Here is a 19,959-nt window from a genome sequence, read left to right as displayed (position 1 = left end):
GGCGCCCTGCTCCCCCTGGCGGCCGCGCCCCGCACTGCAGTGGCCGCGTCGGGGCCCGGCCGGGGGAGGGGTCGCGCGGCGGCGGCGTCAGCGGCGGCGCCCGGGTGGTGGGAGCCGAGGCGCCGAGCAAGATGGCGGCGCGAGTGCTACGCGCTCGCGGAGCGGCCTGGGCCGGTGGCCTCCTACGGCGGGCGGCCCCCTGCAGCCTCCTGCCCAGGCTCCGGTGAGCAGCGCCGCCCTTTCCGGGAGCTGTCGGGGAGGGGCCGCCGGGAGGCGGAGGGCGCGGGGTTTCCAGGCGCGGGTCTCCGCCCCGGCCCTGTCCCCACCGCGGGTGGCCGCCCGGTCTCGGGGCGGTGGGGCCAGACCTAGGTCCGGGTCGGGGCGCCCTCGGGCTCAAGGTCACGGCGGGGACGGGCCGCGCTGCAGCTCCGCCCTCGCCCGAGAAGGCGCCCGAGGCTTGGCGCGGAGGCCACATCCTCCCCGCGGCGCTGGCCTGGCCTGCAGGGCCCTGACCGGCGCAACCCGGGGCCGGGGACAGGGACAGCGCGCGCCTGAGGCCGCAGGCCCCAGACGCCGCCTGCTGGGTCCCCGCCGGAGGCTGCTCCAAGCCTGGGTGGCCGCCTCTGCTGAGGACGTTGGTGACCCTGGCCTCTGAGGTGCTGTGAGTAGGATATAAAAGCTTAAAGCATGGTCCCGGGCCAGCCCTACGCGGAGGGAGGGGGAAGTCAACGCTTGGAGGAGGTCAAAGCACTCACGTCTTTGACTTGAAATTTAAAGCCGGCCGTGGATCTAAAAGTACTTAGAGTTACCAGCACTAAGTGTTCAGGCGTGGGGCTCTTGTGTAAACTTCTTTTTTTTTTTCCTCTAACTTCAGTGGATTGGACGTTTGGTTGTCCAAATTTCACCTTGACGTTTGCGTGTGCTATTTTCCACATTCAAACAGCAAAGCCTATCCTAACTTACCCAGAGTTACTTTCTCATATTCATTGCTTTAGGTAGTTTAAATTACCAAGGGAACTGTGTGTTAAACTTACCATGGGCCAGGGAGCTTTCAATAACATGGTTTATTATTTTTTTTTGAGACGGAGTTTTGCTCTTGTTGCCTGGGCTGGAGTGCAATGGCACGGTCTTGTCTCTCTGCAACCTCCGCCGGGTTCAAGTGATTCTCCTGCCTCGGCCTCCCAAGTAGCTGGGATTACAGGCATGCACCACCACAGCCGGCTAATTTTTATATATTTAGTAGAGACGGAGTTTCACCATGTTGGTCAGGCTAGTCTCGAACTTATGAGCTCAGGTGATCCACCTGTCACAGCCTCCCAAAGTGCTGGGATTACAGTCGTGAGTCACCATGCCCAGCCTGATCTTTTTAAAAAGATGAGTCTGACTTGGGAGAGGGGGCAGAAATAAGGGTCGTGGCCAGCTGAATGGACGCTGGCACTGAGAGTTGAGAGTTTGCTGAGAGTTGTTTGTTCTGCCAAATATGAGTGTCAGGCACTGTTGACTGTTGAGAGACGTCAGTGAATAAGGCATGCAAGACCATCCGGGAGCTTACCAGTAATTCAGGAGCGCTGGGGAAGAAGAATTCAGAGCAGTTTAGGACCTGGTAAAGTTTGTGAAGGCTGTGTGCTATTCAAGTGGAAAAGCAAACAGACAGTTGGCTATATGACTCCTCAAAGGAGGTGTCTGGGCTACAGGTAACATTTGGGAGTTGTCAGTATATAGGAATGCTAAATGTTAATAGACACATGGATTTCATTATACTGTTTCATATTTGGTTTACATTTTTCACAATAAAGGCTGGGCGCGGTGACTCACACTTGTAATCTCAGCACTTTGGGAGGTTGAGGCAGGAGGATTGCTTGAGCCCAGGAGTTTGAGACCAGCCTGGGCAACATAGTGGAACTCTGTCCCTAATAATAAATAAGTACATAAATAAAAATTTGTGTAATGAAACTTTTTAAACCATAGGAAGCCAGGTGCAGTGGCTCAGGCTGTAATCCCAGCACTTTGAGAGGCCGAACTGGACTGATCGCTTGAGCTCAGGAGTTCGACACCATCCCTGGCAACATGACAAAACACATCTCTACAAAAAATACAAAAATTAGCCTGGCATGGTGGCACGCGCCTGTAGTCCCAGCTACTTGGGAGGCTGAGGTGGGAGTATAGCTTGAACCTAGGAGGTGGAGGTTGCAGTGAGCTGATCATGCCACTGCATTCCAGCCTAGGTGACAGAGCCAGACCGTCTCCAAAATAAAACAAAAAACCATCAGAATGTGTGAGATTGCTTGAGGCGTGAGTGTGGCGAGTGAAGGCCTGCAAAGCAAGCCCTGGGACGTGCAACATATACAGGTTGAATGTAGGAGGGGGAACTGGCTAGGTCATTGTTATATTACAGTGGCCAGGAGGAGGGAGGGAGTGCCATCTGCTGCCAAAGGGTTAGGTAAAATGATGGAAGAAAACAGAATTTGCCAACAGGGGTGTTGTGGGTGACCTTGCCGGATCAGTTTCAGCAAGCAAGAGGGGCATCCTCCTGGGAGCCTCATCCCTGCCTGTACATTAGCCAGCATATTTCACTTAGCGCTGCTTAGCAGCAAACTTGGAATCCCCAGCCGCTTCCTGGACGTTGAATGTCTCACAGGTGCTCAAAACACTGCTGTACCCAGGATTTAACTCCTCTTCCTTCCACGAAGCCTGCTTCTCTTGGATACTTTTTCTTCAGTCATGAAACATTTTCCATGTGGTGGCCCAGGCCGGAAGCCAGACTGTCTTCCCCAAGCCCATCCGTCTTTTTTCCCGCCATCTATCATTTACCAAATCTGTCAGTTCTGCCTCTAGTATGTCTTGAATCCACCCTCTCCATCGCCACTGCCCTAGCTCAACCCTCAGCAATACTCGTCTGGATTCCTATGAAGAATGTGGGCTCGGACCTGTTAGTGAAGGGGACGACTAAAGGATTTTTTTTTTTTTTCCTTAGATGTAGAGTCTTGCCCTTTGCCAAGGCTGGAGTTTAATGGCATGATCATGGCTCACTGCTGCCTTGACCTTGCGGGCTTAAGGGTTCTTCCCATCTCAGCCTCCCAAGTAGCAGGGACTACAGGCCCACACCACCATGCCCAGCTGCTATTTATTTATTTATTTATTTGAGACAGTGTCAGTCTGTTGCCCAGGCTGGAGTGCAGTGGTGCGATCTCAGCTCACTGCAGCCTCCACCTCCTAGGTTCAAGCAATTCTCCTGCCTCAGCCACCTGAGTAGCTGGGACTTACAGGTGTGCACCACCATGCCTGGATAATTTTTGCATTTTTAGTAGAGATGGGGTTTCTGCATGTTGCCCAGGCTGGTCTCAAACTCCTGACCTCAAGTGATCCTCTCACCTCGGCCTCCCAAAGTACTGGTATTAGAGGCATGAATCACCACACCTGGCTGCTAAGTTTTTTGTAGGAGGGAGGTCTTGCTCTGTTCTCCAGGCTAGTCTCGAACTCCTGGCCTCAAGCAGTCCTCCCACACTCCGCCTCCCAAAGTGCTGGGATTATAGGTGTGAGCCATTGTGCCCAGCCACACGTCTAAATAATTCTATCATTGTCTTCATTTTCTTAATAGAAAGAGCTCTATAACACAAACCTTGACTGGATCCTAATCCCTCCCTGTTTGCCCCCATTCCCCTACCCAAAAGAACAATGAAAGACAATTTGGGGAGAACTGGGGACATTTTAATAGGGAGTGGATATTAGATATGATGGAATAATTGTTTTTCTCAGATGTGATGATAGCATTGTAGTTCTGTCATTGTGTTTTGGAGATGCATGCTGAAGGATTTACGGGAGAAGTATCATTATGTCTAAACTCTACTTTTTTGTTTTCTTTTTTTTTTTTCCTGAGACGCAGTCTCACTCTGTCATCCAGGCTGGGGATCTCGGCTCACTGCAACCTCTGCCCTCGGGTTCAAGCGATTCTCCTGTCTCAGCCTCCTGAATAGCTGGGACTACAGGTGTGCGCCACCACAACCAGCTAATTTTTTTGTATTTTTAATAGAGATGGGGTTTCACCGTGTTGGCCAGGATGGTCTTGATCTCCTGACCTCGTGATCTGCCCGCCTTGGCCTCCCAAAGTGCTGGGATTACAGGCGTGAGCCACTGCGACCGGCCTAAAACTCTACTTTCAGATGGTTCAGTAGAAATTAAAACCAAATATAGGGCTGGGTGCGGTGGTTCACACCTGTAATCGCAGCACTGTGGGAGGCCAAGACTGACGGATCACGTGAGGCCAGAAGCTCAAGACCAGCGTGGACAACATGGTGAAACCCTGTCTCTTCTACAACTACAAAATTTAGCTGGGCGTGGTGGTGCAGGGCTGTAGCCCAGCTCTACAGGTGGCTGAAGCAAGAGAATTGCTTGAACCCACGAGGTGGAGGCTGAAGTGAGCCAAGATCACGCCACTGCACTCCAGTTGATGCGAGAGAACAATGCCCTGTCTAAAAAAAAAAAAAAAAGAAAGAAATTAAAAAGAAAATATATATAGAGAGAGAGAGAGAAAAAAAAAACTTTTAATGGTAAAATGTTCATTTTTTAAATCTAGATGCAGGGCAGAAAAGTCTTCATTGTCGTGGTTAAACTCTGGGTTTGAAGTTTCTGGAAATGAAAGGTGTGGGAACAAGTCTCTGGAGCAGCAGCGTGGAAGACAGGGGTACTAGGGCTGGAGGGAGTGTGGTGGTGGGGAGGGGAGTCAGGGAGCTGCTGCTTTAAGGCAGGACTCTTCTTGGCATGGGTCTGTCAACCTCCTCTCTCCCCCAGGCCTGTGCTTCCGAATGCTGGTGCTATTTGCACACTTGTGGCTTTGGTGGTCACTGGTTCTGCTTAGAATCTCCTTTCTTCCATGGGTGTCCACCTGACCATCTGTTCCTCTTCTTTCCAGTCTTCCACTCAACACATACTTCGTTAGTACTGGTCACCAAGCTGCCGTTACCCCTGCCACAACAGCTACCTACTACCTTGTGTCACCATTGAAGAGCTTGTCTCTGTTTCGGTTGTGATCGTGTTTGTCTGTCTGCCCTCACCAGCAAACTGAGCTCCCGTGAAGTCAGGGCCAGGTTCATCTGTACATCCTCAGTAGCTGACAGGTGTAGTGCACAGTCTTAAATAACGATGATCGTATGAATGAAGCACAGCATGCTCCTGCTGCCTCATCCTGTGGTCTCAGCATTAAGTCCTTTCCCTGCTTCAGTTTCCTCTTCCCTGCCTGATCGGCATCCACGAGCTGCTTTTGAATATGCTCCTTTCTCTTCATCCCCAGTGCCATCTTAACCCCACACCATCCAGTGAGTGTTTATTGGGTGCCTTCTGTATACCTGGGTGCTGCTGGGCATGGCAACCAGGGCGCCCTGGAAGCATGTTCCTGGCCTTCGTTGCTGCAGCCATATACCACGCCCCTGTCAGGCTACTTTTGACACTTAGTTTTTTTTTTTTTTTTTTTGAGACAGAATCTCGCACTGTCGCCCAGGCTGGAGTGCAGTGGTGTGATCTTGGCTCACTGCAACCTCCACCTCCCGGGTTCAAGTGATTCTCGTGCCTCAGCCTCCCGAGTAGCTGGGACTATGGGATGTCCACCACGACACCCGGCAAATTTTTTTGTGTTTTTTTTAGTAGAGGCAGGGTTTGGCCATTTTGCCCAGGCTGGTCTTGAATTCCTGACCTCAGATGATCTGCCTGCCTCAGCCTCTCAAAGTGCTGGGATTATAGGCATGAGGCACTGCGCTCATCCAAAACTTAGATTTTTTTGAAAACTTGACAGCATCTCACCCTGCATGGGTAAAGTTGCCCTTGTGTTGCCCTCCAGTTGTATCTCGCTGTCTTCCCACACGCCCTTCTGCCTTGCTAAACAACTTGCCATTCCAGACATGCCATTCAGTGTCATGACTCCATGTCCCTGTACATGTTGTTCCCATTGACTGGAATTAGCACCTGACTTGTCCACCTGTCTTGCTTGCCCTCTAAAACAGAGCCAGAATGCCCCTACTGGAGTCCCTAGTGCGCCTCCCAAGCCAAGCTGATGGTGGGTTCACTTGAGCTCCTGCTTTGTATGTTTAAGTTTACAGCATCTGTGGCCACTCTGACTGTTTACCGATAGGTTTTTCCTGTGAGATTGAACAGGCTTGGCGTCTGGTTTGTCTTTGTGTCCGTAGAGCACGACGTAGAATGCTGACTCGATTTCAAGTCTAGTGTTTTGCATCGTGCACCCTTCCTTATCCTCTGGAAAATGCCCCCTAACATCTTGGCAATGGTCACTGTCAGTTAAGAACCCAGCCCCAAGCCAGATCTTATCATTTGGGCAGCTGCTGGCATAGCTGCAACTCGAAAGACTAGATGGGCTGGGCGTATTAGGCAGCTTTGGTCACCTGACACTCAAAGATTTCAGTTTGACGGTTGGGGTAGTTCTGGGCTGGCTTGTTTTTCATTTGTCAAGACGATTGCTGCCCAAGTTCACAAGCACATGCCACTCAGAGGTCCTCGTGTGTGTGCTGTGTTGATTTAGTCTCACCCCTTGCTCTGCATTTTTCTATTACAAAGCATTTTCACATCCCTTAACCTCATTGTACCCACCCAAAGGGGAATCTCCCCTTTGGTATTATTATTTGTTTATTTTAGAGGCAGGGTCTTGCTCTGTTGCCCAGGCTGGAGTACAGTGCACGATCATAGCTCACTGCAGCACTGAACTCATGGGCTCAAGCGATCCTCCTGCCTCAGGCTAGGAGTAGCTAGGACTACAGGCATGAGCCACGATGCCCAGCTACTCTTTTTCTTTTTTTTTGTAGAGATAGGGTCTTGCTATGCTTCCCAGGCTGACTTTGGTGTTACTGAAATACAAAATAAATGCTCAACTGGGGAGATTTCTATTTCTTTTTTTTTTTTTTTTTTTTTTTTTTTTTTTTTTGAGACGGAGTCTCGCTCTGCCACCCAGGCTGGAGTGCAGTGGCCGGATCTCAGCTCACTGCAAGCTCCGCCTCCCAGGTTCACGCCATTCTCCTGCCTCAGCCTCCCGAGTAGCTGGGACTACAGGCGCCCGCCACCCCGCCCGGCTAGTTTTTTGTATTTTTTTTTTAGTAGACACGGGGTTTCACCGTGTCAGCCAGGATGGTCTCGATCTCCTGACCTCGTAATCCGCCCGTCTCGGCCTCCCAAAGTGCTGGAATTACAGGCTTGAGCCACCGCGCCCGGCCGAGATTTCTATTTCAAAGGCATCCTTTATTATTGAAAATATTATCTGTCTGTCTATAAATATACATAATTATGTTGGCTTCTGTATTTCTGGAAGGATATAATTAAAACTATTGGTCATTGCTTTAGTATTTCTTATTTTAAATGAAACTCCCTAGTCAGTATTTTTAGAAACTTTTTATTATATCCCTTTCTTAATTGTTCATAATTATTATTCTTAGCTTTTACAATTTATTTAACAAAAAAAAATTGTAGATACAATTTCTGTTTAATGAACTTAAAATCTAAAATAAACACAGGAATTGACTGGGCACAGCGAGTGGCTCACGCCTGTAATTCCAGCACTTTGGGAGGGTGAGGCAGGCAGATCACCTGAGGTCAGGGGTTCAAGACCAGCCTGGCCAACATAGTGAAAACCTACCTCTACTAAAAATACAAAAATTAGCTGGGTGTGCTGGTGGGCGCTGGTAGTCCCAACTGCTTAGGAAGCTGAGGCAGGAGAATCGCTTGAACCCAGTAGGTGGAGGTTGCAGTGAGCTGAGATTGTGCCATTATTGCACTCCAGCCTGGGCAACGGAGCAAGACTCTGTCTCAAAAAAAAAAAAAAAAAAAAAGAACACACAGAAATTATACATAGTCCCATAAACAAATCTTAAAACTTTCTACTTAGTGTATCACTGATTTTATATGGTTGCCTTAAAGTAATGGGTAAGTTTCTTTTTTCTTCTTTGAGACAGAGTTTCGCTCTTGTTGCCCAGGCTGGAGTGCAGTGGCATGATCTTGGCTCACCACAACCTCCGCCTCCCAGGTTCAAGCGATTCTCCTGCCTCAGCCTCCTGAGTAGCTGGCATTACAGGCATGCGCCACCACACCTGGCTAATTTTATATTTTTAGTGGAGACGGGGTTTCTCCATGTTGGTCAGGCTGGTCTCAAACTCCTGACCTCAGGTGATCGGCCCACCTCGGCCTCCCAAAGTGCTGGGATTACAGGCGTGAGCCACCGCGCCCGGCCAATGCTTTCTTAATTTTTAGAAATTTTATTGTATAGTAAATGCAAAATGGAAGCATCTTCAACTTACATCTGCAAATGCCACTTAATACTAAATGTTTTTATCTTATGCACTTTCAAGGAAAATTGCATTTACTGGTATTGTTATTTTTCTTGTTTAAAGTGAGTTTGCTTCTTTTTAATCTTTGAAGGATGTGAAAAAGTGCTTTTATGTTTCTTTATCATTATTTATAGAGTATGCTTTATTAATTTCTTTTTCTTTTTTTTTTTTTTTTTTTTTTTGAGATTGAGTCTTGCTGTATTGCCTAGGCTGGAGTAGAGTGGTGTGATCTTGGCTCACTGCAATCTCCACCTCCTGGGTTCAAGCTATTCTCCTGCCTCAGCCTCCTGAGGTGCTGGGATCACAGGCGTGTGCCACCACACCCACCTTTTTTTTTTTTTTTTGGATTGTTAGTAGAGACATGGTTTCACCATGTTGGCCAGGCTAGTCTTGAACTCCTGACCTCAGATGATCCGCCTGCCTTGGCCTCCCAGAGAGCTGGGATTTACAGGCGTGAGCCACCACTCCTGGCCAATATATTTGTATTTTTTATGTTTGTAAGTTCACGTCATTCAAAAATCTTTATATCCGGTTTCTACCTATTTGAGATCATATCCTATGAATTGGTTTTTAAATTAAAAAAAATCATATTGGGGAGAAAATTGTTCTGTAATGTTTGTTCAAGAAAGCAGCAAACTAGACTGGGTGCAGCGGCTCACGCCTGCAATCTCAGCACTCTGGAAGGCTGAGGCTGGCGGATCACTTAAGGCCAGGAGTTCAAGACCAACCTGGCCAACATGACGAAACCCCGTCTCTACTAAAAATACAAAGATTAGCCGGATATGGTGTCGTGCACCTGTAGTCCCAGATGCTCAGGGGGCCGAGGTGGGAGAATCGCTGGAACCTGGGAGGCAGAGGTTGCAGTGAGCCGAGATTGCACCACTGCACTCCAGCAAGTGCAGTGAGACCCAGCCTCAAAAATAAACAAAGCAGCAAACTGATTTTTTAAGCAAAAAAAAAAAGAAAAAAGAAAAAGGCTACCAGTATTGTGTGAAATTTAGAGCCCTACTTCTAAAATACTGTTGCTGCATAAGAATAGGAGTTTGTATTGTTGTATTATAAAATCCATATGTTCATTTCATGAAGTACTGGGGAATTTGCTCTGATGAGAGTTTCTCTTGTCCCTTGTTTAAATTCCTGGTCCCCCCTTTTAATACTTGGAGTTGCTCTCTGTTTTCCTCTTAATGTTTACCTGGTGGTATCTGGGTCCTTAAGCAAGTCTGCCAAGCAGATTAGAAATACTGTTGTAGGAAATCATCTAGTGTTTCTAAAGAGATCCCCAAGAAGAGGTTCACACTAGCTCATCAGCATCTGGACCTTTATGTCCAGAAGCACTAAGATTCTGGGCATTTATGCTAGCCATTTGGAATCCCAGCACATTACTGATCTCGGAAAAGGCAAAAAAGATCTATGTGTAGGTCAGTTAGAGAGCAAAAGTAGCTGGGCACGGTGGCTCACGCTTGAAATCTCAGCACTTCATGAGGTCAAGGCGGGAGGATCACTTGAGGCCAGGAGTTCAAGGCCAGCCTGGGCAACATGGCAAAACCCATTCTCTGCAGAAAATACAAAAATTAACCAGTTATGGTGGTGTGCATATGTGGTCCCAGCTAATCTGGAGGCTGAGGTGGGGAATCGTTAGAGCTCTGGGGGTCAAGGCTGCAGTGAGCCGTGATCACACCAGTATACTCCAGCCTGGGCAACAGAGTGAGACCCTGTCTCAAAAATAAAAAGAGAACAAAAGTGTAAAGGGTATGCTGTGATAGAACTGGCCAGAGGTAAGATAACCAGTTATAAAAGGGATTGTGCAGAAAGAAGGGACAGGAATTCAGAAGGCTACCTTCTGTATGATTCCATACATACGATGTTCTGGAAAAGGCAAAACTGAGGGACAAGGAACACAGCAGTGGTTGCTAGAGGTGGGGAGAGAGGTTGATTATAAAAGGAGGAACTTCAAGGGGTGAAGAAACTGTTGTGGTGGTGGTTACATGACTTTAGGCGTTTGTCAAAACTCATAGTACTGTCTGCCAAAAAAGTACGTTTTATTGTACATAGATGTGAACAAAAACCAAGAAGATGAAGGAAACGCAGTTTGTCATTTGATAATGGTTACATAAAGTTCAGAAGAGGGCTGAGCGCAATGGCTCACACCTGTAATCCCACCACTTTGGGAGACCAAGGCAGGCAAATCACTTGAGGTCAGGAATTCAAAACCAGCCTGGCCAACATGGTAAAACCTCATCTCTACTAAAAATACAAAAAATTAGCTGGGTGTTGTGGTGTGCGCCTGTTGTCTCAGCTACTAGAGAGGCTGAGGCAGGAGAATTGCTTGAACCCAGGAGGCGGAGGTTGCAGTGAGCCGGGATTGCAGCACTGCACTCCAGCCTGGGCAACACAGTGAGGCTCTGTCTCAAAAAAAAAAAAAAAAAAAAAAAAAAGTTCAGAAGAGGATGAGTCTCATCCAGGTTCTGTTCTTTAAAATCTTATTTTCAGTGGTTATAGGGAATTACCTTATCTGTAGAGGGATACTAAAACATGCACTTTTAGATATTTTGGCTATTGTTCAAATATAAAAATAGGCCAGGCGCAGTGGCTCACACCTGTAATCCCAGCACTTTGGGAGGCCAAGGTGGGCAGATCACTTGAGGTCAGGGGTTCAAGACCAGCCTGGCCAACATGGTGAAACCCTGTCTCTACTAAAAATACAAAAATTAACCATGCATAGTGGCACACCGTGTAGTCCCAGCTACTCAGAGGCTGAGGCAGGAGAGTCACTTGAACCTGGGAGGTGGAGGTTGCAGTCAGCCGAAATGGTGCCACTGCACTCCAGCCTGCGCGACAGAGTGAGACTGTCTCAAAAAAGTGTGTGTGTGTAGAAATTGTTCAGATAGTTCAGAAGGTTATACAATGAAAAGAAAAAACCTTTACTCCCACCCAGGCCCAGTCATGTTCCCCAGATGTCATCACTCTTTAACATTTTCCTCTGTATACGTATATATAGTGCTGTTCTGTGCTGGCTTTTTTACAGAATTTATCTCGGAGATGTCAGCACATCAGTGCATGTAAATCTACCTCATTCTTTTTATTGAGTGCATATTTTCTGACGTGGAGTATTTCCTAATTTATGTGAGCAATCTGCATTAATGGCTGTACGAATGGCCTGTGCCAGGAGAAAACTGGAAACAAGACAGCAATGAATATTTGTGTGCATTCAACTTTGTGCACCTGTCTAAATATAGCTGGCCATAGGACATCACCGCAAGTGTCATTATTGGGCTGAAGTCATACACGGTTTCCATTTTGATATGGATGATGCCATACCGCCCTCGAGGGAGGTCAACAAATTTGTATTCCTATTAGCTGGCATATGGGAGTTCAACATGCACATAGAAATTTGTGAGTAGGGCCAGTTGCAGTGGCTTACACCTATAATCCCAGCACTTTGAGAGGCTGAAGTGGGAGCATTGCTTGAGGCCAGGAGTTTCAGACCAACTTGGGCAACATAGCAAGACTCCATCTCTACAAAAAATTTTAAAAAATTAACTGTGCAAGATGATGTGTGCCTCTAGTCCCAGCTTCTTAGGGGACTGAGGTGGGACAATCACTTGAGCCCAGGAATTTGAGGCTACCGTGAGCTCTCGCACCACCACACTCCAGCCTGGGTGACAGGGCAAGACCCAGTCTCAAAAAAAGAAAGAAAAAAATTCATGGGTAAAGTATAGTTTGTGACTTGAGTCAAATTTATCCTCACTTTCTGAAAGCATTCATAATAGAAATTTAATTATAAGATGAAAATTAGCAAATTATGTGTTAATAAAGTTGGTATTCTGAGGTTTGTGGGGGCAGCTTTAAAAATCTTGATTTTTAAAGTTAATTTTTACAAATCTTGATTTTTAATTTACTTGAGTAAAATTTTTTTAAAGAAATTATTTCATTTTCCCTGTATTTTTTTATATTTTTATTGTGGTAAAACATGTAAAAATATACATAAAATTTGCCATTTAAACTATCTTAAATGCATAATTCAGTGGCATTATATTCACAGTGTTGTACAGTCATCACCACTATCTGTTTCCAAATCAAGCAATATTTTTTAAATTATGGCAAAATGTGCGTAACATAAAACTAACAATTTTAACCATTTTTAAGCATACAGTTCAGTGGCATTAAGTATATTCACATTTTGGGGAAACATCACTACCATTCATCTTGAGAATTTCTTCATCTTCCCAAACTGAAACTCCTTACCCCAACCTCCCCTTTCCTCACCTCCTGGCAACCTCCATTCTGCTTTCTGTCTCTGTGGTTTTATCTACTTTAGGTATCCATGTATATTTTTTCTATGTCAAAAATTGCTTTGAAAAACACATAGCACAGATTGCAAAGATAAATGTGGGCTCTCTTACAAGAATGCCACAAATTTTACATTTTTCTTTGCTTCTGCTTCTCGGAGTGCATGCTGTTGTCATGGAAAGCAGACATTCTGTGGTAGCCCAGATTCTGGAACAGTGCCTAGAATAGCTGCTCACCGTGTGTTTGCCAGGTGAACTGATGGATATATGAAAACAGTATACTGTGTGACAACACTTTTGTTATTCCATAGGACGTGGACATCTTCCAGCAACAGATCTCGAGAAGACAGCTGGCTAAAATCCTTATTTGTCCGGAAAGTTGATCCAAGAAAAGATGCCCACTCCAATCTCCTAGCCAAAAAGGAAACAAGCAATCTATACAAATTACAGTGTGAGTGACAGGTTTGCTATCTTCATAGTTGACTTTTTTTTCCGTTTGTTCCTAAGTTTATCGTTGAATTTTCTTTTGTTTCAGTTCACAATGTTAAACCGGAATGCCTAGAAGCATACAACAAAATTTGGTGTGTATACCAAACTCTCCTTTCCTTGGGGAAAATAATGACTTTATTTGTGAGTTAATTCCACTAACACTTGATAGCATAGAGAGAGAGCTTTTCATCCCTCTCTTTTGAAGTTGAACATTCAGAGGCTCTTAAACTGAGCTTCGTGTGGGATTGCCAAAGGCATTTTGATTTTAAGCACTCACACAGCTAAATCATCACATAGGCTATCAGACTTTAGAATGTTACCAGACTCTTATGTTTGGAGGAACTTTGCCAGGCTGTCTAGTCCATCTGCTTATCCAATGCTGGAGTCCTTTCCACAGACCGTCCTCACTGCCTGTCCTGAAGTAAGTTCCATCTCTGGACAGCTCTAAGTGTTAGGAGTAAGAATTCACATCTCTGAGTCCTTCATTGATTCCCCTTAGTAAAACTGCCCTGTGAGAGTACTGTGTGTATTTGAACATAGCTGCCATTTCTTCCCAACTCCTCTGTTCTCCAGGATCCAAGTCCCTTCTGCTGATTCTCCTATGATTTGAGATCTAAACCTGCTTACAGAATTTGTAAACTTAAGACGAAAGGGAGAACTAAGCTTACTGGCTTTTAAGTTAACAGAAATAGTATTTTAATAATCCATTGTGAGCAAATGTGAAGAAAAAGGTTTTTTTTTTAACCTTTAATATCTACTACTTTCATAAGAAAGCAAACAATTTTGTCCCTATAATCAGCTACTTTTTAGAAGAAAAACTTTTTGTTTATTGTTTTGTTTTTGAAGATAGCTTATGAAATGTAATAATAGTATTGAATTTCTTACTCATTCCAGCACCTCTTTATTAAAAAATGCCCTTAAAGCAGATATTTATTTTTAAGTCTTTTCTCATAAAATGGAATTTTTCCCTATGCTGATGTTTTCCTGGATTTTACCTTTTCTGTCCTGTTTTATCACTTCATCTCCTGTCTTGGATTTCTGGCTGTCTTCATATTTCTATTTGATGTCGTGCTCTCACTTCACACTCAGCATGTGGAATCACCTTGCTCTTCCAACTTCCCTGTCTGTGCCACTCACCTTGTTTTACTCAGCCTGTTCCTTAGTTGTTTGTCACCTAGAGCCGTGCATTCTTCATCGGACATGTATTTTGGTTCTCTTGTTTCCTTCTCCATCTCCCTCTCCAAGCCTCTCGAGCCCCATTCCCAAGTGCCTTTTTTCTGACTACCTTTCTGGGCTCCAAGCTATACCTGTATCTCTTCCCTGCCCTGCAATACATTACCCCAAAGTTTGTCAGATTGATCTGCTTGAGTTCTGCTTTCTTTTTTCATCACATTTTTTCTTTTCTCTGAAACTTTCAGCAGCTCCCTGTTTCCAGAACATAAAGACTTAACTCCTGCCTGGTTTTTAGGGGTCCCAATAATGGGATTCTGCCCAACCCATCCAGTTCTGGGTACAAGTACTGCCTGCCTTACAATCTCCATTCAGGTAAGGCCAGGACTCCCAAGAGCAGGTTTGGGGTCCCCAGCAAAGAGGAGTGGCTTCAAATCCACATGTAACTTTGTGTTGGTGAAAAACCTAGGCCCCGTTGCCAGACCCCTCTCTGGACCCCACCTGAGTCATGTGTACTGGGCTTGCTTCCTGGACACTGCCTCCAATGCAGGGTTGTCTCTTCCTGCTCATGTCATGCGACCAAAGGGAAATGTTGGACATACATTGCCCTAGCAGAATCCCTCTTTCCCTGTCTTCGATTTTCATGGATCCCATGTTATTTCTTTTTTTTTTTTTTTTTTTGAGACAGAGTCTCGCTCTGTCGCCCAGGCTGGAGTGCAGTGGCACGATCTCAGCTCATTGCAAGCTCTGCCTCCCAGGTTCACACCATTCTCCTGCCTCAGCCTCCCGAGTAGCTGGGACTACAGGCGCCTGCCACCACGCCTGGCTAATTTCTTTTTGTATTTTTAATAGAGACGGGGTTTCACCGTGTTAGCCAGGATGGTCTCTATCTCCTGACCTCGTGATCCGCCCGCCTCAGCCTCCCAAAGTGCTGGGATTACAGGCGTGAGCCACCATGCCCGGCCGATCCCATGTTATTTCTGAACATTCATGAGTCACGCATTAGATACATTTAATATCAGATCCTAATTTAAAAAGTAAAATGCTACTCTTCCAAAAGTACACATGATGTGGTCACTATACTGGGTCATAAAGATGTATGGGTTTTCAGTTAGTTAGACATAGACCATTTGGAACTTTTCTCTGTTAACCATTTATATATCCCTGGTCCTACGGAGGTCCAGTGGCGCAATCGGTTAGCACGTGGTGCTTATATACTCTCGGTCCTGTAGCCCCAGTGTCTGGTGGTGATCACTAGCTAAATATCAGTGTCAGCATATAATGTGAACAGGTTCCATTTCTTGCCCTTGATCCCCTTTTGCATCCATTGTTGAATTTGTATGATACTTTTTCATCATAATTTTTCTATTCAGGCCGGGCGCGGTGGCTCAAGCCTGTAATCCCAGCACTTTGGGAGGCCGAGACGGGCGGATCACGAGGTCAGGAGATCAAGACCATCCTGGCTAACATGGTGAAACCCCGTCTCTACTAAAAAATACAAAAAACTAGCCGGGCGAGGTGGCGGGTGCCTGTAGTCCCAGCTACTCGGGAGGCTGAGGCAGGAGAATGGCGTAAACCCAGGAGGCGGAGCTTGCAGTGAGCTGAGATCCGGCCACTGCACTCCAGCCTGGGCGACAGAGCGAGACTCCGTCTCAAAAAAAAAAAAAAAATTTTTTTCTATTCAGAAAGTGTGCAGGTTTTAGCTTTTCTCTTGGTATAAAACAGTTAACACTCTTCCCTTTGCCTTTCCCTGTACATTAGGGTCTATACCATAAGAAAGCTTCTATGGAACCAAGCTCCACTCTGACACCCCTGTTAAATTCATACACTGCCGTGACCTGTCATGGCTTTGCCCCTGTCCCCGCACAATGAGTGGAAATGAGTTCGTGTGTTCGGTGCGAGACTACATGACACCCCACCCATCCCCTTGGCCCACTGAATTGAGTAGAACGTAATTTATGCTTCGCGTTGTATCTTTAATTTTTATTCTTCTGCCATGTTGATGCCCTTGGGGACTGTTGGACGTCAGGGTCGCTTCCAGACTGTTGTGTTCCAGCTCTGCTTCTTGCTCCTTCCTGAAGGCCAGCTTGTTTTCTGCTCTTGTTACCTCTGCCTGCTGATGCTGCTTGTGTTGTCTGCCTCTGTCTTGAACATTACTTTCTTCCCTTTCCATCTTTCTTATTTCTTCCGTGTTCTTTTCTACTATTGCCCTCTCATTCTTCCTGTCTTTGGAACCAACAGAATGTTTTTTGGTGATGTTGTTTTTTTTCCCCCTCAAATGGAAAATAGTAGTCACGTAACTCCCAAAATCCTGGGACCTTTGGTTTTTCTTTATCATCTTTATACTGGTTCAGCAACTCCTCTAGATAGTTGGGGTATCAGAAACCTAAGCTTCTGATCAGCAGGGTGTTGGAGTACAACAGAATTCAGCCAAAAGGTTAATTCCACATGCCGTTTTATCATGAGGATGTGCTAAGGTCAGTTGTTAGAACACAGAGTAGGTGGTCTTTTTCCTGTTACTGATCAGGTGCTGTCCACCTGGTCAAATTTTGCTGGTTGTTTAATTAGTGTTGCTGTTTCTTCTCTTTAAGTCAAGAGGTGTTGCCAAAGATTCACGAAGATAAACACTACCCTTGTACTTTGGTGGGGACTTGGAACACGTGGTATGGCGAGCAGGACCAAGCTGGTAGGAAGCGAAGTCTTTGGAATAAACACTTCTTCCTTAAGCCTTATGTAACACTTAAGTAATTTTCTAATTTAATGCTTGTTCTTATCATCAAAGCTTTCCAAGTCTCAGTCTAATTTTATGATTAAAGTAGTTTCTTCAACAATTCATTGCAAAAACAGTTTTAAAATTGTTTTTAATGTTTGAATCTATTATTGAATCATTATGATGTAACTCATAGGCCAAAACATGGGGTATTACAGTTTTTTTGGTTTTTTTGTTTTTTGAGATGGAGTCTCGCTCTATTGCCCAGGCTGGAGTGCAGTGATATGTATCTAGGCTCATTGCAACCTCTGCCTCCCGGGTTTAAGCGATTCTCCTGCCTTAGCCTCCCAAGTAGCTGGAATTACAGGTGCCCACTACCACACCCAGCTAATTTTTGTATATTTAGTAGAGACGGGGTTTCACCTTGTTGGCCAGGCTGGTCTGGAACTTCTGACCTCAAGTGATCTGCCTGCCTCAGCCTCCCAAAGTGCTGGGATTACAGGTGTGAGCCACTGCACCCAGCCTACAGTTCTGTGCTGTGTTAACATTATACCTATCTAGAATATTTTCAAGTAGTATCATGAAATTCTAAATGTATACTATCTTTTAAAATGCATTTCAGTCCACCTCTGGAGGTATGAAGGAGGCTATCCAGCCCTCACAGAAGTCATGAATAAACTCAGAGAAAATAAGGTAATGATTTTGAAAAATGTTTACAGACTAATGATATATAGATGTTAGTATGGAATTAAATGACTTTTCTGTCTTCAGTTTTTGTTAATGAACTTCTTTTTTTGTAACAGAAATTGTATTGTTTGGACTCCTGAAGTTGTATTTAAATATAAACAGTTGTAATACTATTAAAATAACAATTCTGGCTGGGCGTGCTGGCGCACATCTGTAATCCCGGCACTTTGGGAGGCCAAGGCAGGCAGATCACAAGGTCAGGAGATGGAGACCATCCTGGCTAACACAGTGAAACTCCGTCTCTACTAAAAAAATACAAAAAAATTAGCCAGGCGTGATGGTGGGTGCCTGTGGTCCCAGCTACTCAGGAGGCTGAGGCAGGAGAATGGCGTGAACCTCGGAGGCGGAGCTTGCAGTCAGCCGAGATTGCGCCACTGCACTCCAGCCTGGGCAACAGAGTGAGACTCCGTCTCAAAAAAAAAAAAAAAAAAAAATCTTATTGTTCTTATTATAAAAGTCAATTATACTTTGAAACTGATAAGGTGGTACTTTGAAACTGGTGACTGGGCTGGGTGCGGTAGCTCACGCCTATAATCCCAGCCCTTTGGGAGGCCAACGCAGGCATATCAGTTGAGGCCAGGAGTTTGAGACCAGCCTGTACAACATGGCAAAACCTTATCTCTACTGAAAATACAAAAATTAGCCGAGCGTGGTGGTGCACGCCTGTAATCCCAGCTACTCGGGAGGCTGAGGCACGAGAATTGCTTGAACCCAGGAGGCAGAGGTTACAGTGAGCCGAGATCACACCACTGCACTACAGCCTAGGCAACAGAGTGAGAATCTGCCTCAAAAAAAAAAAACAAAAGAACAAAAAAACAAAAAAACTGGTGACTGGTGTATCAATCAGCATGGCACACACAATTAGCCCTCGATGACCTAAAACTGTCTACTTCAGGAACTGTCTGTCACACACATAGAGTTTATCTTGGGCTGACTTTGCTTTCCACCCACCCTTCACTAGCAGGTGCTTGTCGGTAGGGAGAAATGTAAAAGCCACACATCATTAACAAAGAAAATCTTTTGTATAGAGTCCCAGACAAATATAAATAGCTTTTGAATTATCTGCTGTTTTGTAGTCTGCATGCCACTTCTATTGATGTGCCATCAAACACTATTAGAAGAATCTAAAAGTATAGCAAGTTAAATTTGTTTGCATTGCCACCTAAATAATTAGGATGACCAAGTAATTTGTCATCTAAACCTGGACACTTTTTTTTTTTTTTTTTTTTTTTTTGAGAGGGAGTCTTGCTCTGTCGCCCAGGCTGGGATGCAGTGGCCGGATCTCAGCTCACTGCAAGCTCCGCCTCCCGGGTTTACGCCATTCTCCTGCCTCAGCCTCCCGAGTAGCTGGGACTACAGGCGCCCGCCACCTCGCCCGGCTAGTTATTTTTTGTATTTTTTAGTTGAGATGGGGTTTCACCTTGTTAGCCAGGATGGTCTCGATCTCCTGACCTCGTGATCCGCCCGTCTCGGCCTCCCAAAGTGCTGGGATTACAGGCTTGAGCCACCGCGCCCGGCCAACCTGGACACTTTTGAGAATGAAAAGGAATGCTGTTAATGATTATGCAAGCTCAACAGATATAAACTGGGACTGTCTCAGGCCATCTGGGACCTGTTGGTTACCCTATTACAGTATTCTGTAGGAACATAAATGTTACTGAAATGGACTTATGTAAGTATCAGAAGATTTCATGAGCATATTTTTTTCACTCAAAGGAATTTTTGGAATTTCGTAAGGCAAGAAGTGACATGCTTCTCTCCAGGAAGAATCAGCTCCTGTTGGAGTTCAGTTTCTGGAATGAGCCTGTCCCACGATCAGGCCCTAATATATATGAACTCAGGTCTTACCAACTCCGAGTAAGTACACAAATAGAAGTTTTTCCTTTTGCTCCTCTGTGAAGAAGCACAAGCACTTTGTAAGGCTGACAGCAGAACTTGTGTGTACATTCTGTGATGTGTGTTTAGCATTCTATATATATATATTTTTTTAAGACCGGGTCTCACACTGTTACCAAGGCTAAGCTCTTTTGCTTTTTATGGCCTTACACATAATGCTTATTATTTGAGATTTTTCTAAATAACATTTCTGTTTTTAAGAAGAAGGACTGGCCGGGTGCGGTGGCTCACACCTGTAATCCCAGCACTTTGGGAGGCCGAGGTGGGCGGATCACGAGGTCAGGAGATCGAGACTATCCTGGCTAACACGGTGAAACCCGTCTCTACTAAAAATACAAAA

The 19,959-nt window shown here is 45.5% G+C and overlaps 1 protein-coding gene across 2 annotated transcripts in view; it reads left to right on the top strand.

The window, feature by feature from the left end:
• Positions 1-72: 72 nt before the first annotated feature.
• NIPSNAP2 (nipsnap homolog 2) overlaps positions 73-19,959 on the top strand; it is a 38,918-nt gene continuing 19,031 nt past the window's right edge. Inside the window, exons 1-6 of one of the 2 annotated variants that reach the window (XM_050783516.1) lie at positions 73-223; positions 12,919-13,058; positions 13,143-13,188; positions 16,858-16,952; positions 17,599-17,669; positions 19,440-19,580. In XM_050783516.1, coding sequence (XP_050639473.1) covers positions 132-223; positions 12,919-13,058; positions 13,143-13,188; positions 16,858-16,952; positions 17,599-17,669; positions 19,440-19,580 — 585 coding nt within the window. In that variant the 5' untranslated portion in view covers positions 73-131. The remainder of the gene's footprint in view (positions 224-12,918; positions 13,059-13,142; positions 13,189-16,857; positions 16,953-17,598; positions 17,670-19,439; positions 19,581-19,959) is intronic. The other variant, XM_050783517.1, reaches the window with a different exon arrangement.

Source organism: Macaca thibetana, chromosome 3 (genome assembly GCF_024542745.1).
Source record: "Macaca thibetana thibetana isolate TM-01 chromosome 3, ASM2454274v1, whole genome shotgun sequence".
Classification (NCBI taxonomy): Eukaryota; Metazoa; Chordata; class Mammalia; order Primates; family Cercopithecidae; genus Macaca; species Macaca thibetana.
The sequence above is the reverse complement of the archived record's forward strand: the minus strand, read 5'-3'. Positions and strand labels throughout refer to the sequence as shown.